The sequence below is a fragment of the Podarcis tiliguerta genome, assembly GCF_965153285.1.
Source record: "Podarcis tiliguerta genome assembly, chromosome: 12".
Lineage (NCBI taxonomy): Eukaryota > Metazoa > Chordata > Lepidosauria > Squamata > Lacertidae > Podarcis > Podarcis tiliguerta.
In genome coordinates, this window is record NC_139545.1 from 7,050,444 (window position 1) to 7,078,198 (window position 27,755).

The 27,755-nt window shown below is 40.9% G+C and overlaps 1 protein-coding gene across 7 annotated transcripts in view; it reads right to left on the minus strand.

The window, feature by feature from the left end:
* BBS9 (Bardet-Biedl syndrome 9) overlaps window positions 1-27,755 on the minus strand; it is a 228,402-nt gene that overhangs the window by 116,340 nt on the left and 84,307 nt on the right. For all 7 annotated transcript variants that reach the window (XR_014503855.1, XR_014503856.1, XM_083407022.1 and 4 more), the window contains exons 19-20: window positions 15,779-15,961; window positions 6,606-6,828 (exon numbers count right to left, since the gene is read on the minus strand). Coding sequence is in view for 5 of the 7 variants with exons in the window: in XM_083407022.1 (XP_083263148.1) it covers window positions 6,606-6,828; window positions 15,779-15,961 (406 nt within the window). In the remaining 2 variants the exon portion in view is untranslated. The remainder of the gene's footprint in view (window positions 1-6,605; window positions 6,829-15,778; window positions 15,962-27,755) is intronic.

Genomic DNA, 27,755 nt, shown 5'->3' on the forward strand with positions numbered 1-27,755 from the left:
CATATGGTCTAATATAATGAAGTGCTTGGTGCTCACATGCTGATGGCACTAAAAACCACCATGACCTTATTAATGCTACATGAATATCTACAGAACAAAATCTGGAATAAGTCTTGCAATTACTTTAACAGGCAACAAGACACCCCCCAAGAGTTTTGCAAAATATATTCTAATGTTTCTGCCCCAACGTTTTCCAATCATTACCCGGGGGCACTAGAAGGCTTCGTCGTGTGTTGAAAGATATATGCCAAGTTCAATACCCGTAATCATAACATTAAATTTCAAGTATTTGGCAACAGTTGCTGCAGGAGTGCATGTTGGAGAGAAATTGCATCATCTTTCAGTGTCTTAAGTTTTAAAACATGTCCATTACAAATAAAGCATTTTATAAACCCTCAAAGCAAATACTACGAAAGTAAGATTTAATTTGCCGAACTCTTGCAGAACTTCCATGTGAAAGAGATGTTTTTGGTGGTGCCCTCAGAAAAATTATGCTAAAGTTTTCAACACAGCACTGAACACTAGATGAAGAAAGTTCTGAAATGGATAAATGAAAACCGTTCCATCTTAAAAATTAAAGTTTCTAGTCTGATCTATGAATTTTAAGATTAATTAATTGTATCTGTTAAAAAAAAAAGGTGTTATGACAGGAGAGATTGAGAGATGGATTCAGATTGCAATAATTTTCTTAAGAACTTTGGATAATGTAAATATTTGACCTGGTCATTCAACTAGTGTGTAAATTCAATTCACACATTGTCTGGCTTATTTCTTCTTGGCCCAGGAGGTAAAAAAATGTAGCCATAGCTACTTAGAGAACATTTAGCTGTGAGCAGAGCAAGACCTAGTCTATTTCTACCTGGCCTGGGACGTCAGGTCCTCAATGGTCTCCAGCTACAGAGGCTGCTCTGGTTGATTTTGCGAGACTTATTCCAGATTTTGATCTGTAGATATTGGCTCCTGCTGCAGGTGCAAGGCCTGATCCTGAAACTCTAGCTGGCTTTTTTCCAGCTGGCCTAGGAGGGTAGAGCCCAGACTGACTCCAGTTACAAAAGCTGTTCTGGCTGTTCAAACTAGAATATATTTTATATGTTCAGTGAAATGTTAATGTTTGTTTGCCAATATAAAATACTATATTTAATAGAAAATACTATGTTTAGAAATGCACAATATATTTACAACAGTGGCTCTGATGTGCATATACTCAATATGTACATATTGTACATATATAATCAATATATTTGTTTACTGAGCTTGAGAACAGGTTTTTAAATCTAGTGGACAAAATGCTAGACATGAACCTGTGAGTGCTGGGGTTCAAATTTCCCCTCTGCTATAAATTCAGAGACTAGTACTCACACCTAATTCTCACATTATACCTACTTCACAAGGTAAGAGAAAATAGGATTGTTCAGAATTCTGTAGTGTGAATTCTTAACACCAGCCCTTGTTTTCCTTATACAGTGAGATACCAGAAGCGGTGTAAAAAACTGCAACACATTAGAAGGCTTACGAAGCAAATAAATATAAGATTAGTTGCATTAATTACAAGAAAATATGAGGGAAGTTCGGTCATAGAGTGACAGGAAGCTGAATGCAGAATTATGTTTTGGATGACAGAAAAATCCAGGTCAATAAATTTTTAAATAGGATTTCACTGTCTGAAGGATTCAATGTATGTTTGTAAATGAATTACTCAGTTCAGCAGGATTCTAATCTAATAACTGTTTCAGTGAAAGCCTCATTCATAAACTTCCATATACTAATGATCAATGGATTGGTTTTATATGGTAGTCTTTGAACATGTGTTCAAATATGCTTCTTCTAGGATTTAAAATTTGATGGGTCAATACCTCTATTTATTTATTTTAGATAATATGGCTATAGTGAGAAAATCTATAAATAACACCCACTGGAGCACACTGCATATATTCTTAGGAGAAGAATTTCAAGGCATGATTTATGACACCGGTTCCCAATTAACCAAGTACTGCCAAGCCATGAACCCTCAACTTTTGAAAATGTCAATATCTCTGTGGTAGCTTTTATTATGTGAATGGTGCCACCGTACCCTCCAGTGCAAACCCTGGGTGCGCATCTTCCAGCCCATGCTCCTGTGTGAGTCACGTGACCCATGCGACTCCGTGTCAAAACTTGGAAAGCCTCCCTAATTGTGTTTGCAAAAAGCAGCTATCCAAACACATCTAAAAGCTGCCATATACTGCATGCAGCTTACAAAATATAAAAAGAAGCAACCAAAATATACGACTAAAAATACTTACAGAATTCATTCACTGAACGTAACCTTAAAAAAGTTTTGCCCACCCACAAGGAGTCATCAGGGTGGTCTAAACCACGTTTCAGCAAAGCCTATACAGTCTTGACCCATACTAATGATTGGCGGAGTTCCTCAAACCCCTTTACTTCCGTCCTAAGCCAGCTGTTTAAGATGATGCCAAAGGCAACACAGTATAAAACACATTTTGATGTGACTTGTAGATCTTTATCATTACATTCATAGAACGGCTTCTGAACATCTTTCACTCCTCTCCTACTAATTATACTAAACTGGCCTTCAAAGTGTCGTAAACGACATTGCAAAAGTAATTTTTGAAAGCCGCTCCCAGCATGACCAAGAAAACTGAATGAAACTGAGCAAAGAGTATAATGGAAACTTTATTTCACATACTGTCCATTTACCCAGAAGGCACACTGCAATTTAATAACACTTTTCTTCCAGTAAGTTCATACTTATTTACATATATAGAACCTTAACATTGATATCTACATTACCCATGCCCACTTGAACCGGAAAAGACACCACAAGTACTAAATGATATTGGATGGGATCCAAATAGCTCATAAGATTCATTTAAGGGGCTTGTGTTAACCCAGTAAAATGTTGGATACTTCCCCACCCCCCATTTTGTCCAGCAGACCTCCCCCTTCCCATGCCAAATCACAAACTACTTTTGAAACTCCCCTCAGTTTTAAAAGTAGTTTACTATCTGGTATGAGGAGAGTGATGTTGCTTCAATTGAAGAAACAAGACGAAACCCTCTTGAGCTTATCTTAAGTCTAATTAAGTCTATCATGCGTTTCCCCCACCAAAAAAACCCTCCAAACTGACCTCTGTCAGCTATGTCCAGGTCAGTTTATTTTGGATTTAGCTGCCCTCTTGCAGGGCATAATAGCCACATACTAGGAAAACATAGTGCATGAAATGGGCAATAAAGTAAAAACATAATAACATTAATCAGGTTCTGCCACTGTGATGAGTGACTCATAAGGTCATGGCCCTAAAGCATTATGTGAGAAATAAGTAACTACATAGCAACTTAGTCAATGTCAGAGTTTATTTATATTTGCAATGCCGTCTAAAACTGACTAAAAGATTAAAAGCCTATTAAATAAAATTTATATATATGTAATGTTTTGGATTGTTAATGGGAAGTGTGTGTGTGTGTGTGATTTTCCACACATACCAAAACAAACATGATTTGCGGTCTTATTCTTGCTACCTATAAACATTTGCATTTAATATTACTCTCACTTCATCCTTTAGTCAAGGTGATTTTCAGAATCCTAAATAGGAAACAACCCAACCATAAGATCAATTAAAATTTAAACACATAAACAGCAATATTAAAGGAACGAGCGGTTGCACAAACTATTTTAAACTAAAGGCATTTTCCCCCTAGAAGTGTGTGTGTGTGCACTGCGACACTTTCTTGCAAAGATCCTTCAAAGGTTTGGGGAAAATGACTGCAAAGGTGCTCTTCCCAGCTACAACTGATCTCCTTCCTTAAAAGCAGGGCTTTGGGACAGGCCAGTCCAACATCACCCTAACCAGTGAAGATATCCATTAGGAACAACGTAATATCTTTTAGTTCTTTCCTCCAAAATCAACTTTAAAAGCACTTAGAACATAAAAATACAAGATCAACCCTTCCGAAATTTGGTATCCGTCTTACCTAAGGGCATCTCTATGATGCGTATATGCTCTTTTCATATAAACTGACCATACAAATTGATCCCTTTTTAACCACCCCAAAACTTGCAGAGAAAATGACTGCAACTTTCTTATGAAATTTGGCAGCATTTATCCTCCTCAGAGGATAAAGGACTAGCATGCTTGCGAATTTCATTTAATTATTTCAAAAAATAAAGCAAAAAAGTTAAAGATGGTTCCAGGGCAGGAAGGGAATGAAATCTCAGAAGCACTTCTGATCGAATCAGGCTGTTTCTAAAGCACCAAATCAGGGTACAAACTGAATCTTGCAATTGGTGTACACCACTAGTTCCTTACTAACCTGAAGAGACTAACAAAAATGCAACGGAAACAAGGGAGAGAGCTAGCTGGGGTTGGAGCAATCTTGTGAAGACGCTACAAATGTGGAACAGACTGAACAAAGCTTGGAAAATAAGGAGCAGATCCAGGAAAAATAAATAAAGTGGTCTCTTGGAAATACAAGCTTAAAAGACTGTTTTCCTGAGAGAAGAGGTCTCCTAAGAGTACAGGTAAACTAGGCTCAGTCCAAGGTTGGAGGAGAATGTTCATGCTATTTTGGATATATTAAATAATTGCAGGTACAACAGTTCATGTTTTCCATCACAGGATAATTAAGCCAGTCTTAGGAAATAAAGGGACGCAGGTGGCGCTGTGGGTTAAACCACAGAGCCTAGGGCTTGCCGATCAGAAGGTTGGTGGTTCGAGTACCCGTGACAGGGTGAGCTCCCGTTGCTCAGTCCCTGCTTCTGCCAACCTAGCAGTTCGAAAGCACGTCCAAGTGCAAGTAGATAAATAGGTACCGCTCCAGCGGGAAGGTAAACGGCGTTTCCGTGCGCTGCTCTGGTTCGCCAGAAGCGGCTTAGTCATGCTGGCCACATGACCCGGAAGCTGTACGCCGGCTCCCTCAGCCAATAAAGCGAGATGAGCGCCGCAACCCCAGAGTCGGCCACAACTGGACCTAATGGTCAGGGGTCCCTTTACTTTACCTTTTAGGAAATAAAGGTGAGGGGCTTGAGCCAATCAAAACAAGGTTCCATGTCCTGACCATATCTCGAACTAGAGTGCTCAGTGCAGAACAACGGAGAGGAGGATCCTATCCTTAAGAGGATGGTTGATTAGGTTTCCAGTGCAAGTAGTGCCATTTGGAAGGCGGCTTTTGTTTTCACCAGGGCTAATTGATGACCAAATAGAAATGTATGCTCATGTTGGCCACTGGGAAATAGATCAAGTGAAGGGTTAGTTATCTGCTATTCAGAGTGTTTGCCCCTCCTAGACACTGAGTGGTAAGTGTGTCTCCTATTAATGACAGCTATTGTATTGTATTACTTTTTCTGTTGTGCTTAAAAGAGCGAATATAAAGGAGAAAAGGAATTGGGGAATGGTTATGGCACCAGCTGAACCAAGTACCTCAGTTACGCCATTAATAATGAGCAAGCTCATATCTCCAAGAACATTGGGATTCCCCATTTATGTTACTTTCACCATGTAGAGATTCAGTATGAGCCTGCTGAATCACACTTAAACTATAGCAATCTAACTCAGGTTCACAGATAGCAACTCCTGGTTGCTAGCCGGAGAAACAGAGCTGGGCGTCATCAGTATATTGATCACACAGTGCCCTTGATGGTTTCTCTCCAAGGTTTCATAAAGATACTGAAAGGTATCAGCCACACTATCAATCAGCAGTGAACACATGTTGATCTCCTAAGGCTACTTTCTGAGTTCGCTTTGAAAGGAAGTTGGGGGGCTAACCATTATCCCTCCATCCATTGTTCAAGACAGCAGAATACATTGCTTTAGACCACAATATCAAAACCTGGTGAGAAGTTTAGAAGAATCAACAGGGGAAAACTTCCCTAGCCTATTTTCGGAATCTAACCTTAGCACAGTTCCACTAACGTTTACATATCAAGCCGTGAATCACTCTTTTCCGCCAGCCCCTACTAGATGTGCCCACATATTGTATCAGATAAGTAAAACAATAAAGGTTTGGGAAGACATTAAAGAAAAGTGATGTGGATAGATTCCTTGCATTTGCTCTCTTAAGGGAGAAAACAGTTTCAGGAAGAAAACAGTTTGAAGCAATTCAGGGAGATCATTATAACAGGCTCCAAAACCCCAGTTGGGTGCATACATGGAACTCCTAAAAGATGAAATGCATGTCTTTGTCCACCTTTCAACTGAACTTAGCGGTTAGCTTGAAGGCAGCACAAAATGATCATCTGGGGTACATTAACTTCTGTATTAGTCTATTTATGTTCCTGAAATATGGCAGCCAGTGATCGAGTTTAGACAAACGTTAGCCGAAAATGGTTTTATTCTCTAATCCACTTTTTATTGGTTAGAAGGAAAACATAATGGATCATATTTAATGCTACAGCAAAGAAACACATACCATTCTAAAAATATTTGGCATCAAAATTGCACTAGCATATTTATTCAGTGGTTACACTGGAATTTCTGAGGGGGAGAGGAAAGTCATTTCTCTTGACTATGACAATTTTAATAGGAAACTTAAACAGCAAACCTAACCAAAGTTACATTCCTTTATTTCTGAACTAGGATGCACACAAATGTGTATCAAATTGCTTACCTGCTGGAATCATCGTTTGCTGAGAGTCAAAGTCTGTATTTAGAGACATCCGACCCCCTTTGGCCAATCTATCGTAGAGCAAGGTTATGTGTTTCTTCAGTTTATTCGTGTCCTTGGGGATACACAACTGATTGGTAAGTGTCAGTGCGTGGTCTTTCGAACTCTTGGACAAACACGTTTTCAACAAGTGAGAGACAGACGCATCCACAATTTCTTCCCAGCCCTGAAAGAGAAAAATATTTCTAAATTAAAGGGAAAACATGCACTTTACTCCGGTAAAGAATGCACTAAGAAGATTAAACAAAAAAAAAATTAAAGGAAAAGGTTTAAATTATGATACTGAAATGGGCTTAAACAATTTACTAAACATATTTGTAAAATGAAAACAAGCAGCAAGAAAAAAAATAAGGATTCTAAATATAAAGAAATGAACTAAATATACAGACTAGTTAATGTTAAAAGTGAGAGTATTTAACAATAATAGATTAAATAGGTTTGGTTTTCCAGTTTTTCTGGTACAGTAACTTTTCAGTTCTTCATACTGGTTTTCTTTCCACACAAAATAGCTCCTTAAACGACAACAAAATGCAGTTTTGAAATGGTTGTGTTCTGTCTTTCCTATTTTTAAGAAATTAGCATGTGTGAATGAGACCAAACACATATACTTCTTATACCACGAGCCACTGGAAACTGCTAGTTGGTTCCCTGGACATAAACTGAGTTCCATACACATTTCACACATATTTGAAATTCCTTCACAGAGAGACTCCAGCATGAAATTGCTGAATTAGAATCAACAAGATTTTGACTGTTTGGGTTTGAAGAGAGACAACAGTTTCCTGTGCCACTACAGCTATTCAGGATTAACACAACAAATCTGAGATGGATGTATTATCACCAATGACTGCTATTATGAATGATTACTATACTTATTTTGCAAACATTTAAGGTTTAACGTAACTTTCACAAGCTGTCCTTCCTACATTTCATGACCATTTAATAATAATAAAAACCCCCACAGGTGCATATATACACCCCCCCCCCCGCAATTCATGCCGTAATGAATTAAGCATTTTAGTGTCACAAGCCTAATTGTTGGTTTAGTTCATGGGTAGACTAAGGCCTGGGGCCCGGATCTGTCCCAATTGCCATCTAAATCCGGCTCACGAACGATCCGGGAATCAGCGTGTTTTGTAGAATGTGTCCTTTTATTTAAAATGCATCTCTGGGTTATTTGTGGGGTATAGGAATTCGTTCATTCCCGCCCCCCCCCCCATATAGTCCCCCCCCCCCAGGTCTGAGTGACAGTGGACTGGCCCTCTGCTGAAAAAGTTTGCTGACCCCTGTTTAGCTCTTACAGGCTAGCACAAGTTTCCCTCTAAACATTCTTTGTGAGAAACATGAAAGCTGCTTGATAAGGACTTAGGCTGAGAAGCAATGGACACACAGGGGCTTTTTTTGTCCTGCCTTGCATTGCAATCCATGATGCCCCTGAATATCAGCTCCTATTGGCCAACAGACAGACTGTAGAGGATGCTATCAGAGGATGAAACTGGCAAAAACAAACAAACCCATGCTTCCTAGCACATGGGGTTAGTTCCCAGGCTGTATGTCCCGTTTCATTCTTTATGAAATATTATAAAGGGTAAAGGGACCCCTGACCATTAGGTCCAGTCATGACCAATTCTGGGGTTGCAGCGCTCATCTCGCTTTATTGGCCAAGGGAGCAAGTGTACAGCTTCCAGGTCATGTGGCCAGCATGACTAAGCTGCTTCTGGTGAACCAGAGCAGCGCACGGAAACACCGTTTACCTTTCCGCCTATTTATCTACTTGCACTTTGACGTGCTTTCGAACTGCTAGGTTGGCAGGAGCAGGGACCGAGCAACGGGAGTTCACCCCATCGTGGGGATTCGAACCACGACCTTCTGATCGGCAAGTCTTAGGCTCTGTGGTTTAACCCACAGCGGCACCTGCATTCCTATGAAATATTACAATCATCAACATTTTCAAAAGTGAGTGTACCACAGCCTCCATGAATGCAATGGACATTTCTCCCTCCTGTAACAAGGCATTAACCACTCCCTTAATCAATCCTGCTAAATTTAATCAGCCAGTATGGGCAAGGGTGAAGAGGGCATCTGGTAAGCCCGGTAACTGTCTTATCCATATTATCAGGGCCCAGCAACTGAAACTGATCCCACAGTCTGAACATCTCCCCAGATATGTGCTCTTAACCTGATGCCACAATATTAACAGCTTTGCGATGTTACAAATTATATTTCTATAATATATTGTATGCTGGTGTGTGCAGGGGGTAGATGCCACTGTAAAATACTGTACCCATATCATGAAAAAAAGGATTAATACATGAGCTAACATTGTTGTCATCAGTGCAGACAAACATTAGCACACAAACACACACCGAAAGTATGAAATTAATTTTGTTTGATAAACTGTGTGCCTTGAAATTATAGAGAGAAAGAAAGAACTCAGTAGTTTGGATTGTAAATCATATTGGTCAACAATATAATAGCATAGAAGGTAAATACAGTTTTGGGACATGTTATAATAATAATAATAATAATAATAATAATAATAATAATTTTTATTTATACCCCACCCTCCCCAGCCAAGGCCGGGCTCAGAGCGGCTTACAAGCAATAATAAAAACAAGTTAAATGATTACAGCTTAAAAACAAAATTAAAAAATACAACATTAAAATATTGAAACATTAAAATGTAGCCTCATCGCAGAGGGAGAAGGAAAAGAAAAAAGAAAGAGAGGGAGGGAATCAAACTGGCTCCAAGCCAAAGGCCAGGCGGAACAACTCTGTCTTACAGGCCCTGCGGAAAGAAATCAGATCCTGCAGGGCCCTGGTCTCGTGAGGCAGAGCGTTCTACAAGACCGGAGCCAGAGTTGAAAAGGCCCTGGCTCTGGTTGAAGCCAATCTAACTTCCTTAGGGCCTGGGACCACTAGGGTGTTGTTATTTATGGACCTTGAGGCTCTCCGTGGGGCATACCAGGAGAGGCGATCCCGTAGGTATGAGGGTCCTAGGCTGTGAAGGGCTTTAAAGGTCAAAAGCAGCACCTTAAATCTGATCCTGTACTCCACCGGGAGCCAGTGCAGCTTGAAAAGCACTGGGTGAATATGCTCCCATGGCAGAGACCCCGTGAGGAGTCTCGCTGCAGTATTCTGCACCCACTGGAGTTTCTGGGACAGCTTCAAGGGCAGCCCCATGTAGAGCGAATCACAGTAGTCAAGCCTGGAGATGACCGTCGCATGGATCACTGTGGCCAGGTCGGGGCGGGAAAGGTAAGGGACCAACTGCTTGATGCGGCGAAGGTGGAAAAATGTCGCCTTGGCTGTTGCTGTAACTTTTAAAAAGGCAGTATGTAACAGCTTCCCTGGTTGGGTCCCATTTGGAGCTCTGGGTCAGAGAACTGTCTTTAAAATAAAGATTAGCTGAATGCTTTAATCACCCCATATATAATTTAAAGGTTGTGCATTCCAGAGTCTTCACCATTAAAATACACTAACCTCTCACACACTATTCACAATTTGGATCCTTGCTATGTTCTGAACCCAAACTATTTGTTGCCTTTGTTGAACAACTGTTCGTTGAAAACAAGCTATTACTATAGGCAGCACTAAAACCTGTGTTTTAGACAACCAAAGTCTGATTAGAGTCACCAGCAGGCACTATGTAGAAACTGTTTAAATGACTGATCATCTAAAGATAGCAGGTGTAGATCACTGCTACATGGTGGCTACATGACGCTCGTAGACTGAGTACTGATATTCTTGGCTCAATTATTATTAAAGGCTTTATTCCAGAATTCACTGCAGCCCCCAAACAGATCTGGTTACAGATTACACAGTTCAGAGGTCACAACAGAGCTCTATGATACATGCTAAGCAGAAGCTAAGATGATGTCCCAGCACTTGACACATCCCCTGAACACCCCTTTTGAAGAGTTGGACGGGCGCAGTCATTCACGCACTTGCCTTCCCAATCACTCTTATGAGTAGGTTGGTTCTACTTGTGCTAGAGCAGCCATCACCACATCTTTGGCTATGGAGGCAGATCCTGAAGCTGAGGCTCCAATACTTTGGCCACCTCATGAGAAGAGAAGACTCCCTGGAAAAGACCCTGATGTTGGGAAAGACTGAGGGCACAAGGAGAAGGGGACGACAGAGGACGAGGTGGTTGGACAGTGTTCTCGAAGCTACCAGCATGAGTTTGAACAAACTGCGGGAGGCAGTGGAAGACAGGAGTGCCTGGCGTGCTCTGGTCCATGGGGTCACAAAGTGTCGGACATGACAACAACAAACTTTAGACTTGATTTCATAAACCTGTTATGGTCTACCCAGGGAAGTTTTAGGCTGATTGAAAGAGGGCAACTTTGTAGAAAAAATACCCCATTATCTGGTGGCAGCAAGTTATTAAGCAGGGAAAGGACAGGGATACATACATACATACGGGGGGCTACACTCTCTTGTCACTGGATTCCAGCAGCACAGGATTCAGGATCTGGAGGCTGTCACATGCATTTTGTAAGTACTGAGTTTAAGAATTTAGTTAGTTCTACTAGGAAGAGGCAAAGGCCTAACCATTTCAGCAACTACAGTCCAAATTCTTAGATCAGTTACTTTGTACTGAAGATACGAGTGCTTTTATGCAGGAACAAAAATTAAAAATAGGATGCACAAAACCCACACAGCATGGTCCTTTCCTCTTCTGGAATTATACTTCTAGTTTGCAGATCCCATTCTTCTAGTTGTGTGCTAAAATGTCATGCCAAGAGCGGAATCTCCCAGATGAACTAACTGGCTTATTTTGGCATGAATTTACTAATTTACTTTGGCATGAGTTTTCATAAGCAGAAGCCTACTTAATTAGATGTATGAAGTTGAATGGAAATGCAGTGAGTTCATACTCACAAGATAAACCTTGTTAAAGCAAAAAATACCTGCTTACCTGGAAGTAAGCATCAATGGATGTTACTTTCGAGTAACCATGTGCAAGGTCACACTGTAGAACACCAATTGTATTATAATACTGCATACCCAAATGGCTACACAATTATATTACTAAAATATTTTAGACCAATTTCTCAGTCATGGTTAAACCATCAGGAAATGTTACATTTGCACTAGGCCCAAGTGAGCTAACTCTGAAAGATGGTGAATGAGAAGTGTTCCATGTAAGTGAAATTGCTCTCTAGGCACCTCTCCATTTAAAGCCTGTAAACCATGAAAAAACTGATAAATCTTTTGGCTTCCACATCAAGTCTTAGTGGAAATAACACAAAAAAGACAGAGTTCACAAGTGCCAACTGTGGTTAATTCTGTTTCTGTCTGATAGAAAATAAAAATTACAAATATTTTCATTTACTGGGTTGGGGGGGGGGGAGCTTCATTTCCTTCTGCATGTTGTTCTGTGCAAAACAGCACATAATGTATATGACAGGGAAGCTGAATTCAAAAAGTACCCTTCACATTATATCAAGCCAGTGAAATTGATTGTAGGGCAACAGAAGGTAAAAATATAAATGCCAAGACAATAATTTGTATTATTTAGTTTGAAGATAAGAATATGGTTTTAAGAGACAAAAACTTTAAATTAAAAATAGGCAAACAAAATTGTAAGCAAAATCTAAGTTGTCCGAAGGTCTCTGGATCAGTGATGGGGCAAATTTTGTCAATGGTATTAAAGAGAAGATTGCTTTGTCTATGCTTAAGAAATGCTACTGTCTCCTAAAGGTCTACTGTGATGGCAGGGCAGATAGGACTAGAGACCCTTGCCACTTTGTGTCAGCTTTAAGCTTCAAAACTAAGCTTCCCTATCTAATTAACACCATCAAAGGTCAACTGTGACTGTAGACACAAATTAATTATTTTGGTGTTAAGAAAGATTTCTCTATCACTAACCTGCTTGGATAAACAACAGAACGCTTGACAGCTTCACAGCAACCTACCCGCCCAATATGCTAAAATCCTTTACCGAAGGAATGCAAAACTGTGTTCTTGCATATGAAAACATACAAATAAAGGATGCTGAACCATACAAATTAAACTCTGAATCAATCATATGTCAAATAAATGTCAAGAAAACAAGAAGCCATGTTTCTGATTTAAGCAGATACCCATCTGATAGGATGCTATTTGTGTTAGGCAGAAGATAATACTTCTTTACAGCTTAAAGCATATAGAATGTTATAAAAAGCCATTCTACACCAAATAAAATTCTGCTACAACATACAGCCAATCTCATGATGTTAAACTGAATAAAGAGTAAAATACAAATCACTGGAATCCCCTCTCCGACCACAGTGCCACTCAACTGCATGGGGTAAATCTGAACACAAGCTAGAAGCCATTCTGAAAACATTGATGGAATGTCAAAAGCATCCCCTTACAAACCAGAAACGCCCTTCTCTTTAAATTACATTCAGATTTCTCTGGTACTATAACTTCTGTATGGAATTATTGCAGCATCCAAGTGGGGGAGTTATTTTATTATTTTGGGGTTTTTGCTCCAATTTCAGGTTTTCAGTTTAGCACATCACACCACTTATATATGATGTCCTGGAATGTGACATTGCATATTGTGGGATATATGTATAAAGGGGCCACAGAAGGGCAAGTACTAAAATTGCACCTCTTGTCTTAAGGCATCAAACAGATTTCCCCATGTTGTTACTAGAAAACGTCTCAAAGCATTACATTAAGAGAAGGCCAAGCAGATTGTATGATTTATTTAAAAAACCTACAAGTTTAACTATTCAGAATCATTCCACTCCAGATATCTGAGAAATCCCAGCCTTTTTCAGATCCAGTTCACCTGGCTTCTAGAGCAACAGTGGACAAAAGAACTGAACTTTTTACAACCAAATGAACCACAGTAAAACCTGTGACACTGTGCACATAGGTTATAGGTAGATATACAGTGTGCACATTAGCATAATTTCTGACGACCTTTTTCATGCATCCTATTTTTATGGGTGCATGTGAGACACAGAGGAGAGTGCCTTTTCTGAAACAAACCCACAGCTATGGAATTTCACTGGATATGCATCAAATCTCAACATTGCAGGCTTTTTAGAAGGCCTAAAGATCTACCTTTTTCTGTTGGACTTGCAGGCAAGATACTTGTTAGCTGGCTGATGGTCCGAATTATTATTTTTTTACCAGCTAAGTTAAAAAATATATGTATTTGATAGTTTAAAGTTTCAAATGTTTGTATTACTGTGATTGTTATCTTTAGCAGTTTTTGACTGTAAGATGCTCTAGATAGGCATTTGCCCAGATAAGCGGCATAATATTCTGCAAAGATATTTGCTTCACAGACCGTGGAATCAGTGTGCCAGCCCAGGCAGTATGTCTATGTGAACTCATTTAGGGATTATAATCGTGCTTAGGCTCCAGGCCAAAGGATTCTCTCTACAGGACTCCACACTCCTCATCATGAAGGTGGAGACTGAGAAATGTAGTCAGGCCAAGGGATAAAAGGGTTCTGTTGAGAGGAAGCACTCTCAAACAAGTGCTCTGCTCCCTGGGCTCTCTCCAGGGTCCTGAAAAACCTGTTATTGGTCTTGTTGTCTTCAGGCATCCTATCCTTGCTGATTGCAGCCTGAAGATGAAACATGCTCGCTGGACATTAATATCCAATATCTAGAATAACTCCCATGTTTGAGGCATTTGTAATAAGTGAAGAGCACTAATCTACTATATATGTTGAAGTCTAACTCCCTCAGATATCTGATTATTTGCACCTCATCAGGCACTGCTAATCACTATGCCATGTGACCAAGGAATGTCACTACGGCTTCTCAGTGAATAACCTTCACTAACCCACCCAGGCTGGCCATTGACTGTTCCTAGACAGCAAGAAATATAACATGACTTCCAATCTCAGTAGAAATTTGCTTGAGCAACAAGGCCTGCCTGAGCTCTTGAATATTGTGTGTTTCTGGGTCCGGCTCTTTCACCCTGACTTCTAGCTTGTTCTCAAGTCCTGCCTTTTGATTTGCCCTCTGATCTCAATTGCTGTTTAATCCTGACTGCTCTTCAATCCCTCCTGGCTCCTGGCTCATCCTAGAATGCTGCTCACACCCCAGCACCTTGTTTAAGGACTAAATCAGATTATGTTCAGGTAAGGATACACTGTCACTCCTTGGATGAAAAGGATGACGACCTGAATTACCAGTACTTTGTAAATTCTTTGTGGGCTGATGTCAATCCAAACTACTTCCACATCAACCTGCCTGTGCACACTGGTTTTCTTCAGAGACCCTCTTCCAGCTGCCCCCATTCAAGGGAGGCTCTTCTGTTGCCTTATTTGCTATTCTTCAGGAGCTTAGAGAAGACCATTTTATTTTCCAGGTTAGGGACAAACCCTACCAATAATAATAAATTACCTATATTCCCTCCCTGAAACCTGATTAGATCAGTGAGAAGAGTAAGGGAAGCAGCTCTTCTTCTTTTTTAAAAAGGAAAGTGTAAGAATAATAATAAAAAAAAGTGTCAAGGCCATCTTAAATACGGAATGTAGAATTCCAGGGAGGTCTGCAAGAAACAAATACTGCATCCAAAAGACAGGAAGCTCATCCTTGCCAATGAGTTCAACAGCTGACCCTGTCTTTTTACCAAAAAGAGGTGCTTTCTCCAGAGAAAGGAACTGACCTTGGTACTCATGGGACAGAACAGACATCTTTAGGAAATGATTTGATATGTCAAAGTTGACTCAAAACATTTGGATGCATCAGGATGAAATTCCAAATGGCACCCTCTCCAAATAAGCTAACGTAAATGAGAATGTTCTGCTCTTTAACAGCAGCCCAGATCTATTGCATGAAGCAGTCTATTGCAGTTTACGTAATGACAGGGCCACCCTGATACAGATACACTTAACCCAAAGAAAAATTCCAGCTGGAAAGACTAATTTGTATGCTAAAAATATAGTAGAAATATATTTAGTATGGATCAGTAAGTAAGACACTTGAAAAATATGTCTTTTCCCCTGCCACTCCCCACCTTAAATCAAAACAAAAGCAAAATAGTTAGTTGAAAGGAAAAAATTAAACTGTTAACAGAACATGCTGGGAAACGCATGATAATTATAGATTTAATACTTGTCCACATTTTTACAAAACCTAGTAGATTCTTACCAGCTCTTGAGTATCCTGTGTTAATGGCAAAAATGTAGCTTGTAGAATAGAAACTTGGTCAGCACTCAGTTTCTGCCACAGGCTAATCAGCAGAATTACCAGTTGGGTGGCACTTTTTAACTTTGTGAACGCCTGGAACATATTGGCTTCATTTTTTCCAGCTGCATCTGCTAGAGCTATTACCTGCAAGAATTACAAACTTCTGTTAGGTATACTTTTACTATTCTCAAGCACTCACTGCTAACATTACATTTGGCTAACTCTGAGTTTTCTTTAGAAGAACCTGATGAACTTTGCTTTCCAAAAACATAAGCCAGATAGAGTTTTGAGTTATTATTTGCCATCTTCTTGTAAGTGAGATAGAATTTAAAATCCATATGGTACTGTGATTAATCTATTAGTACAATCAACATACAAGAGAACCTGCATTGTCTAGATGTATACAATATAGTATGGTATCCCTAAGATTGATCTTCAGTACATTATGTAACATAATAGCCTTTAACAAATTGTAAACACTCATTTTAAATACCACCTCTGATGGTAATCCCTGTGTAAACAGTATCCCCTCTGGAGTAATTTCCACAGCATGTCATTTATTTGTAAATTAGGTTATCATCTCAATTTCTTCTGCACAGAAAGAATTAATCCTGTTTATCATAACATTTTCACTAAGTCTATTTATACACATATTGGTTTATACAAAACTGTAGATATTTTTGGCATTTCATCAGTTCACTGATGTTTATAGCACAAGAATGGCTACTGGCATGCAAAGATTTTGAAAAGGAAATTTAAGGTGTGCTGAAGCAAAACGCCAGCTCTTTTCTTTTTATAAAACTGGCAGACTATTTTATCCCATTCATATACTCAGGACATCAGTGGAAAAACGCAATCGGAAAGAGAACCAAGGGAAGTGGGACTTTAATCATTGAAAATGTTCTTGTTCTGGTTCCACTTCCTAGACATGGCTATGAGGTAAAACTGAAACAGAAAACCTACTGTTGTTTATCTTACAGGAAGGTTATAGACTGTGGAACTCCATGTGTGCAACATATTGATTATTGAGGTGCAATGTTTAGAAAGCAATTTAGTTAACAATTTTTATGAAGTGAAATGAGACTGTTAACATCTTGAGCCTCCCCACCCATTTTGTTTCAATCTGCCCCCTAGCAGCCAGCAGATCCAGCCCGTATTTGGAAAAGGAATGTTTCTCTCACCAGGAAGTAGGGTTAGTTTCTTCATTCCTATTTCTAACTTGGTGAACACCTCAAGGAAAGTTCCTTGCCCCCAAGGGAACAGCTGGACAGCAGCTATAGAAGAGATGAATGCAAAAAGTTCTGCCTCCTTAAGTCCTGCTTTCATTTCTGTCTGCCCATTAAGAGCACCTGCATCTGGGTTGCAATTATTTTCTTCTCCTGCAAGTGGTGTCATGTGCTCAGTCCTCATCTGATATGTTTGTTGGCTGTGTGGTGGTGATGAGCATTATTTAGCCCTAGATAACAACCAGAGGCAAGAGAGTCCCAAATGGCAACACTCTTTAGGGTTGTACTGTGGTGCGTGCAGGAAATTTGTGGTGTTATTAGGACTATTGCTGTGAATGGTCCATTGATTGTTAGGTCCGGTTTTGAGTTCCATCTTGGAGCTAAAACTGGGCATGACCAATGAGGGAGTGCATTTCTGGGTGAGGGAATGGTGTGGCGCAATGTTATCATGGAATTGGAGTGTTGGAAGGAACCGCAAGGGTCATCTAGTCCAACCCCCCTGCAATATCAGGTTATTTTGCTTCCCTTAGCTTGGAACCCAATGAGATCAGACCAGGCAGTTAGCTGCTAGCTATTTTGCCAGTTGGTGTGTGTTGGCTGAACTCTTAAAACCTATACCAATAGTATATTAATTCTTTTGTCTGAGCTCTTAAACCCATACTACCCTCTAGTGGAGATACATAGTTTGTTTGTTTGTTTGTTTGTTTGTTTGTTTGTTTCATTTTACTACCTTTCTATCTTAACTGTCCTTGGTAGAAGGTAGAAGCTGGTAGGCTTCTCAGTGCTGGGGGACGGACAGACACTTGTCTGTTTTTATTATATTGCTTGTTTGTCTTTAGGAATTGCATATTATTTTTTGGTTGGTTTTAACCGTTGCCAGTCTCTCTCAGTGGTGCATAGACACCAAAAGAACAGGTTACACATTTTTACAGAAAATAAAATTGAGCGGATAGGAGCTGTCAATGAATGGGGCAGCCATGAACATTTCCTTTGTCATGGATGGATTAACTGATTAAGCTTGAAGCTGAAGCTCCTTCGAACTTCTACAGCAGGGGTCAGCAAGGTTTATCTTGCCTGGGCAGGATCCGTCCCACGGAGATCCCTGTGTGGGCTGGATCATGCGCACCTGTGATTTTCAGCATCTGCGCATGCACAGATGCAATTTCCGGTGCCGCAGAAGCGAGTCCCCGCACCACACTGCGCCAGTTTAGTGCAGCACATTAGGGGGCGGCTCAGTTCGGGAGCAGCTCAAACAACCTCTGTGGGCCACTTCCGACCCATGGGCCTTAGGTGCTGACCCCTGTTCTGCAAGTAAGGAGGGACAATTAAGATGGCTCTATCAAAACTGATTTGATCAATGGCCCTGCGGGAGTATTTGACTGTAAACCAGCAGCTAACACAATATGCATGTATGTATGTATGTATGTATGTATGTATGTTTAAAAGATTATACCTCTGTTTGGCAAATATTAAATATTGATTTAACAGCAATGTAAATATCCAGGTGTCCGCTGTGGGTTAAAACACAGAGCCTAGGACTTGCCGATCGGAAGGTCAGCGGTTTGAATCCCCGCGACGGTGTGAGCTCCCGTTGCTCGGTCCCTGCTCCTGCAGTTCGAAAGCATGTCAAAGTGCTCAGGCGGTAAGGTAAATGGTGTTTCCGTGTGCTGCTCTGGTTCTCCAGAAGCGGCTTAGTCATGCTGGCCACATGACCTGGAAGCTGTACGCTGTGGCTCCCTCGGCCAATAAAGTGTGATGAGCGCCGCAATCCCAGAGTCAGCCACGACTGAACCTAATGGTCAGGGGTCCCTTTACCTTTAATTACTTATACTAAAATTTATATCTTGCTTTTTTCCTACGAAGTAAAAAAACAAACCTAACAATAAAATTAACAAAAATCCCATTAAAACTACTAAATGAACATGAGCACTGCTTGCTTCCACAGATGCTTCATAAAGGAGTGTGCATGTTCCCACTGTATTCACAAATTACTGCAGAGGTAAATATATACTTAAGCAACAAAGAAATCTTGATAAGCATTGCAAAAAACTATTACTTCCAAATAAAATAAAGAGCATAAGAGCTCTACGTCCAAATACTGTATGTACTCAAGCCAAATAGTGAGGTAGAGCCTCAGCAAATTGCGCTAAAGGGGAAGGAAGTCTCCAACTCATAAAAATCAGAGCAAAATTAATCCCAAACTTGTAAATGTGCCAGAATTACTCATGTAAATGAATTCGACAGTATGTGAACACAGTTGCATCAAAGTATTGTAATTCTGCTGCTTAGTATTCATGAGTGTTTCACATACATGATGTCAATAATCTTTGCAAACTCCTGCAAAGGTAGGTCACAGTTGTTTAGCTGAGAAACAGTGTCTTGCTTAGGGTTATCTAGTGCAGGCACCCCCAAACTCGGCCCTCCAGATGTTTTGGGACTACAATTCCCATCATCCCTGACCACTGGTCCTGTTAGCTAGGGATGATGGGAGTTGTAGTCCCAAAACATCTGGAGGGCCGAGTTTGAGGGTGCCTGATCTAGTGAATGAATGTGATACAGTATTTGAACACAAAGAATTGTGTCTAACCTTCATTGTGATTTCTCTTACATTTGGTTTTATATGATGTTAATCATACGCAGAGAAGGTGCATTGAAATTAATGGACATGACTAACTTAGGCCCATTAATTTCAGTGGGTCAACTCTAAGTAAAACTACTTGGAAAGTAAAACAAACCAATATTCCTGCATTTTTCTTCTCCTTCCCCTTAAAATTTGATATAGATGTCAAGCACAAGAGAGCTGGCTACCTGGAGGTGTCAGATGTTCACACCCATGTCCAATGCATGTGATGTGGCTCAGCCCGGGAGATTAAGACTTACACCTGGTGACTTTTATCTTATTTATATACCAGTGTTCAGAATAATTATCCAGAGACTTTTACAAAGTAATTTAAAACAAAGCCCTGCTGTACAACTAGGCAATGACTTTCCCAATATTTGTGAAGTAAATATGTAAAGGATCACTGCTTTTAATTTGCCCCAAATTAACATTTAGGACTTATTGCTTTGTAAACAATTATCCCCAACGTTTTTCTCCTGCAATTTATATGAATAACTCTACAGCTTGAAACTTCTGTACAATTTCACAAGAACAATGCAGATGTCCGTTCCTTGGCCCAGGCTTTTCTTTTTCTCTGTTTCAGTCATAAGGCAGTTTTTATAACAAGAAAGCGTAACATCTGACTTTGCTCTGGCTATGATGGTTATAGCACAGTGTCCATCAATCCAAACAAAAGGACTTTAGTTGTCTACTCATTGAATTTCCTTTGTTTTACCTTAAGTTGCAAAAGCGTTTAAATGAAAGAAAGGTTTGAAAATGTTTCTCAAGAGTAATCTATGAGGGGAACATTGTCAGCAATACAAAGATCAAAGAGACAGTGAAACAGGCAGCCTATTTGGGCCTTTTTTTAAGCCAATCAAAATTTACTTGCCATTTATAACTTTTTTGTATATACTTTTCTGGCTGACCAAATTCTCAACTTGCCCATATAAACTTGTCTACAGTAAAGCAGATGCCCGCATGTTATATATATATATATATATAATCTCAAAGGGGAGACCCTTATAAAATGAATAAATAAATGGAGACACAATTCAAGAAAAAAAATTGCCCTCTTCATCAAGGTTATGCATTAAATTGGCCTATTAACATTTCACATTGCTGCTGGCATGGCTTAACTTCAGAAGTTTTTTTATATATAAAACCCCTGAGGACTTCATCAACTTCACCCCCTAATACTAACACCAACAATGTTTGATCCAAAAATGCTCAGTATATTAAACTTTTTTTGACCTCTTGATGTCTAGATCAAATTATGGATATATTTGAAAATTCTGTTCAGAATTCTGGCTTGCATGCTATATTTTCCTTAGCCTTGCAGATATATTGATATTTCAGAAGTTGAAAAATGAAAGAGGAATTAGCCCAGTTGGATTCTTGATTCTGCGTAAAGAAGGATGAAGGGAAACCCTCCTTCACACAGTGCATAGTTTTGTTCATTTATATATTTATTATTTTACAACGGTGGCTTTGGTGAGCCTGTGTGAAAAGAGCTTTTAAACTCTCTGCCTTGCTTGGGGAGCCACTCTTTCTCCCATTCCTCACCTGCTAGCTGCAAGGTGGCGCCATGGGTTTGAGTATACATGATTTTCATGTATACGTGAAACCCTTGGAACCAAACCCCTGCGTAAGATGCGATCGTACTGTACTGCTGAATTGCAACAGTCTTTAAGCTACACACAGCAAACTCAACAAATACAATAGAGGTAAAATCAATTAGAAGCTAACTAAAAAAATCAGAGGTGACGCGGGTGGCGCTGTGGGTAAAAGCCTCAGAGCCTAGGGCTTGCTGATCAAAAGGTCGGCGGTTCGAATCCCCGCGGCAGGGTGCGCTGCTCGGTCCCAGCGCCTGCCAACCTAGCAGTTCGAAAGCACCTCCAGGTGCAAGTAGATAAATAGGGACCGCTTACTGGCGGGAAGGTAAACGGCGTTTCCGTGTGCTGCGCTGGCTCACCAGATGCGGCTTTGCCACGCTGGCCACGTGACCCGGAAGTGTCTCCGGACAGCACTGGCCCCGGCCTCTTAAGTGAGATGGGCGCACAACCCTAGAGTCTGTCAAGACTGGCCCGTACGGGCAGGGGTACCTTTACCTTTTAAAAAAATCAGAACTGGAGCTTCTGGACCAGGTGCAAAGGAAGAAGAAGAAGAAGAAGAAGAAGAAGAAGAAGAAGAAGAAGAAGAAGAAGAAGAAGAAGAAGGAGGAGGGGAGTTGTTTGGATTTGATATCCCGCCTTTCACTCCCCTTCAGGAGTCTCAAAGCAGCTAACATTCTCCTTTCCCTTCCTCCCCCACAACAAACACTCTGTGAGGTGAGTGGGGCTGAGACTTCAAAGAAGTGTGACTGGCCCAAGGTCACCCAGCAGCTGCATGTGGAGGAGCGGAGACGCGAACCCGGTTCCCCAGATTACGAGACTACCGCTCTTAACCACTACACCACACTGGCTCTCAGCGCACCGGTATAATAGAGTGTTGAGGTTAGCAATGCATAAGTCATAGTGGCCAGAATATCCCCATTGCTCGGTTGGTGTGCCAGCCATGGCTGGTAAAAGGCACTCTAGCCCTAGCCTGAGGCCTCCTGAGCCTCCAGTGACAAAACTGGATCCAGGAGCACCCCTAAACCTGTTCTTTCAGAGGGAGAGGAACCTAATACAGAATGGGTAACTGGGCAGTGTCTCAAAGACATGGGAACCATCCAACCTTTTGTCCTCCCAGGGTTCAAGCTTAGTTTATTGGACCTCAACAATCCAGCCATCCATTGTGCCCAGACAGTGGTCCAGATTATACACAGAGCTGCACGTAATCGGCACACTTTTCTCCCAAACTCCTACTGACCTCTCCCAATGGCTTCGTATAGGTGTTGAACAACAGTATTCAACTAAGATTTACTCAGAGTAGACCAACTAAAATGAATAAGCATGACTAAGTTGGGTCTATTCATTTCAATAGGTCTACTCTGACTATACAAACAGAGTCTCCCAGAGCTACTTTTTGAACACGACCCTGTAGGCAGGAAAAAGACCCACTGTAAAATAGTGCACCCAATACTCATGGCCTAGAGCCAAGTCCAGGAAGTTACCACGGTTAATGGTACCAAAATACACTGAGATGCAGCAGCAAACATGCACTCCCCTTTGTTCTGCTTTCAACTCATCAGGGTAACCAAGGCTGATTCAGTCCTGAAACTGCGTCTGAACCCAGACTGAAACTAATCCAGATAATCTGTATTCTCTGGATCAGGGGTCAGCAAACCTTTTCAGCAGGGGGGCGGTCCACTGTCCCTCAGACCTTGCGGGGGACCGGACTATATATATATATTTGGGGGGGGGGGGAGAACGAATTCCCATGCCCCACAAATAACCCAGAGATGCATTTTAAATAAAAGCACACATTCTACTCATGTAAGAACATGCTGGTTCCTGGACTGTCTGCGGGCCGGATTTAGAAGGCGATTGGGCCGGATCCGGCCCCCGGGCCTTAGTTTGCCTACCCATGCTCTGGATTATGTCTGAACAAAGAATGAGATTTCAGTTAGACTGATGTAAACAAAACATCAATACGTAGCATGGCTTGCCTTATACAGGCTATGTGTTCCAAGTTGGGGGGGGGGGGGAATGGACATTAGAATTTTACTATATGTAACTCTCCTTATCAATGAAAATACTATGTACGGTTTTTCTATTTCAACCACTCTATTTTTAAAATTACATTGGTTCTTTAACAGTGCATTCAAAAAAAAAAAAAGGACAGTCAGACCACTATACAAAATTAAGTACCTACTCAACTAACCCATTTGAACATATGGGAGCCATACCACTGGGGAGGGGGAGGGTGTGTGTTTTCATTATCTATAACATATTTTTCTCTCCCTGGTGACAGCAAAACTATCTGCTTACTATGCTGGCACATCTTCTTGGCTTCAGACAAGCAAGAATGATATCACCTAGGAGGAGGAGGAGGAGATCCCACATAATCAGGCTGCAGCAGAGCCGTTTGTTTTGCTGAAAACAAATACTCCTGGAATACAGAGCACTTGACTGCAACAATAATCAAAGAACAAACTGAAGAGAAGGAAGATGGAAAATGAATATCCAACTCCAGGTTTATGGGTGTTTATGGGTGTTTTGCTGTGTTACAGGAAAAATCCGAGGGCTCCCTTGGACAAAAAGTAAAGACACCAACCAGAGTAAATTGGAGCAAATCAGCAGCCTGTAGACTTGGCCTTTATTGAACTGTTGCAGCAGGGTGTTCCCCTCACTCGCAGGAGAGAGGAAAAGACACAGAAAAATGGTGTGCAAGACCTTATAAAAACTTTTGAAATTCCCATCCTCTAGGTCAAGCCCACCCCCAGAAACATCATGCATATATTACAGAAAGGAGGGGTTGAGGGAGGAGTTGTGGTGGTAACCTGAGTGTCCTGTCACCTGGCTGGTTCCCCTCTACCCCTCCCCATGAGTCATTCTCCGAAGACAAAAGTAGTCGCAGTTTCCTGCCCCCTGAGGGAAGATCCGATCACTGTCCTCTGCCGAATCCACTCCCATATGCAAGTTCTTTGTGATCCTGATTGTCCTCTGTCTGGGATCATCAGGGTTGGCATAGCAACTGGGCAGGGCTCCTGTGGATGTGCTGATATGGTGACGGGATTATGGCGCCCTGTATCAAACCTTCCCCATTCTGTAGTCTTTCCCTCATGGAGTAAAATAAAAGTGGAACAGTGCAAATCTGATGTATGGTTGATTTTCTATGAATTTATAACAGAAGTGTAGCGTATGTAGTGTGTGAGTGTGTGTGAAGTACTTACAAACTGAATGATGGGGGGGGGGGTTCCCTGCTACAGCTGACACCTTTTCTTTTTGCAATACAGTGGACGCTGGGGTTGCGAATGTGATCCGTGCAGGATGCATGTTTGCAACCCGCAGTGGCTCGTCTGTGCATGCACGGGTTGCGATTTGGCACTTCTGCGCATGCACAAAGCGCAATTTAGCGCTTCTGCACATACGCGGCGGCCAGAACCCGGAAGCAACCCGTTCCGGTACTTCCAGTTTTTGGCAGGTCCGTAACCCGAGAAAACACAACCTGAGGCGTCTGTAACCCAAGGTATGACTGTATTTATGTTGCCACATTTAATAAAGACACTTAAACTATAGCAGAGGGCTACTTCATTCATATACAACATTATATATTTCATAACGCTTTGCAAGGTATTTATCTGAGCATGAAAATGCTGTAAACTCCTTACAGTACAATTCTTACCCTGTCCTTACCTTATTCTCAGGTAAGTGGAATTGGTATGACAGCCTTAGTGAGATAAAACACACATCTGTGTATGCCTGCAACGTAGGCAGCCACCTAGACCTGAAGTTTTTTTTTCCTCCACTGGCTTCCTTCTTGTAACCAGCCAAGCCTCCTAAGTTTTGAGTGCCAAATCCTCTTCACGCTAGGCTTATTTAAGTTTTCAACATATGTATGCAAACAAAGCAAATCACACCAAAACCTATTCCCGCTGAGTCTCTGTTTCAAGAACCAGCAAGACTTTTAAGCAGATGAATTCCATGTTTTCAATGTGTAGTTTTAAAAAACATTAATCTGTATGACATGATTTGTAGCACTTCAACAAAAGGCAAACGAACTGTAAAGATAGCCATCTGTATATTTTAAATGTATTTTTCAACCAATAATAATGCTATGTGCACTCTGAAGACTCATGTATTTTTTAGCCTTGTGATTGTGTCTCCCTCTGATACCCTAACATTCTGTGGCTCAACTGTTTTTAACATTCAGTAGATCCTAGACTCTCACATGTCTTCATTAGGTAATTTTGAGGCTATTCTGTTTTTAAATTCAACTAAGATACTTCCGTGAACCTAAGGAATCCCCTCCCTTTGTAGAAATCACTACCTTGGTTTTGGGTGGCCTTATTTTGCTTCCAAACCTAAGTGATCACAGGATCACTGAAGTTTGGCATTACCAGGAATAATTGTAACTACTAAACAGAGGATTTAAAGGTTTCTTAGATAAGCTTTTATGTGTATGGTCATCATAAAAATAGGGATGACCAGCTTAGAATCAAGGGCAATTTTTTCAATATTGATTTTCCTTTCAAATATTTATTTAATGCATGAAGTTAGCAAACTATTGATGCAAACTATTAATTTACTATTAGTAAATATTGCTGGTTTTTAATTATTGGGATGAAACAATAAGCTCAGCCATTTTCTCTGTTGAAAATGGGGAGCTAGGCTTAAAACTGAAGAAAAATCTAAGACAAAGCTTTAGTATTCTTTTGTTCACTATATTGTGTGCGTACACCTTTGTGTTTTTCTTATTTTAAAAATATGAAATAAATGAAGATGAGGGAGAAAAGGTATAGGCTGACTTCCTAAGAAAACTATTTTTCCAAATTATTAACAAATGTTTTACATTATTTTAGCCAATATTAGCTTTCAAATGAGATTTAATTTCATTCTAGAACAAGACAAAGTGTTCAAATTATATTTAATTAAAAGTCTCTACTTCCATATAGCTTAAATTAATTACACAGTTAAGTTAAATTCAATATATTTGTTTTGGCCAAGGATGGATAAAATAAATAAGGTAACTTTGCAACCTCTAGTGCACAGTGGATTGACCAATAAATGTGTCTGATGTGTAACAAAACACATATTTCTTGATGTACCAGAAAACTAAACAAAGCTATTGACCCAAAAGATGTGACAAATACTCCGGCTTGATTGTTGGGTTAATACATTTCCAAAGTTTCCAACTTGGTGGAACTTGAAAATCTGCCCTGGATGATACACTCCGACGATTTATTTGTAGTTAGCTCTGCATAGGGTCATAAATATAATTTGCTACGTATTTCAAGCCAGTTTCTTTTGTTATGACCATTTCCAGACTACTTTCTATCGTTAACCATTTGAGTAGATCACAGTACTCAACTTGCACACTTTCTATGAATGATTGCCTATGTTAGACAAAGATAATTACCAGTAAGGCTACAGTTGGCCTAAGAATTGCAAGTCCTCCGTTTTGTATCTGTAAATTAAATCTGATCACAAAAGGGAAGCTTATATGTGGGAATTAAATTTGTTTCCTGTTAAACATGGACTTATTCAGATGAGATTTAAAAATATGCCCAAAGAATATCTAGCCAGTAAATATTTTAAGAGGCCAGTAAAATCACCTCTCTGCATGTGCAAACCAGACCAGACTGAATACAATCTTCCTGCATTATATTCTATATTGCCCTTTATATAGCCCACCTAGACATTGGTTCCTGTCTTTTCAGAATTTCCCAGAAGGGCAATTGGAGCAATTTAAATGGATGTGGACTGATTTAGACAAGTTTGGTAACATTGCCTGTGCTGGTCGTGAGAAAGTTAATGGCTACTTTTTTTGTCCCAAAACAATATCATACCCTCCAAGTGTCCCAATTTTCCAGAGACAATCCCAGAATTGCGGAAGCCATCCAGGCTTCTGATTTGATCCCAGGATGTCCCTATTTTCCCCACCAGCAATGGCAGTGGCGGTGATGGCGAGGGAGCTTCCCATGTCCTCTCTATGGCTGCCGCTGCCAGCCTCCTCCCTCAGCCAGCTCATAGCAGCTTCTGGAGAGCAGGTGAGGAGGAGGAGGAGAGGCTGACAAGGCCCAGCCCTGCATGACACGCCAGCTCTGATGGGCAGAGACAGAGGGCAGGGCCAGTGGGGTAGCATGCGGGGTGCAGGCCGCACCGGGCGCAACATCGGGGGGGGCGCACTCGCAGCTCTCTGCCCCTACCTGGCTCACTCTCTGTCTCTCACTGCAGTGCTGGCTGTGCGAATCTGATCCGAGCCGCCGGGTCGCCGCCCACTGTGGAGGGGAGGGTGCCAGGCGTGCGGTGCGGTGCGGTGCGGTGCAGAGAGAGAGCAAGGGACTATCTGGTGCGGTGCGGAGAGAGAGCAAGGGACTATCTGGGAGAGGGACAGTGCAGCGGGGGGGAGGGGCGCAAATTACTTGCCTTGCCCCGGGTGCTGACAACCCACGCTACGCCACTGGGCAGGGCTGCCCTGACCGGGAAGAAAAAGAGAACACAGTGGAATCCTGTTTTTTTTAAAA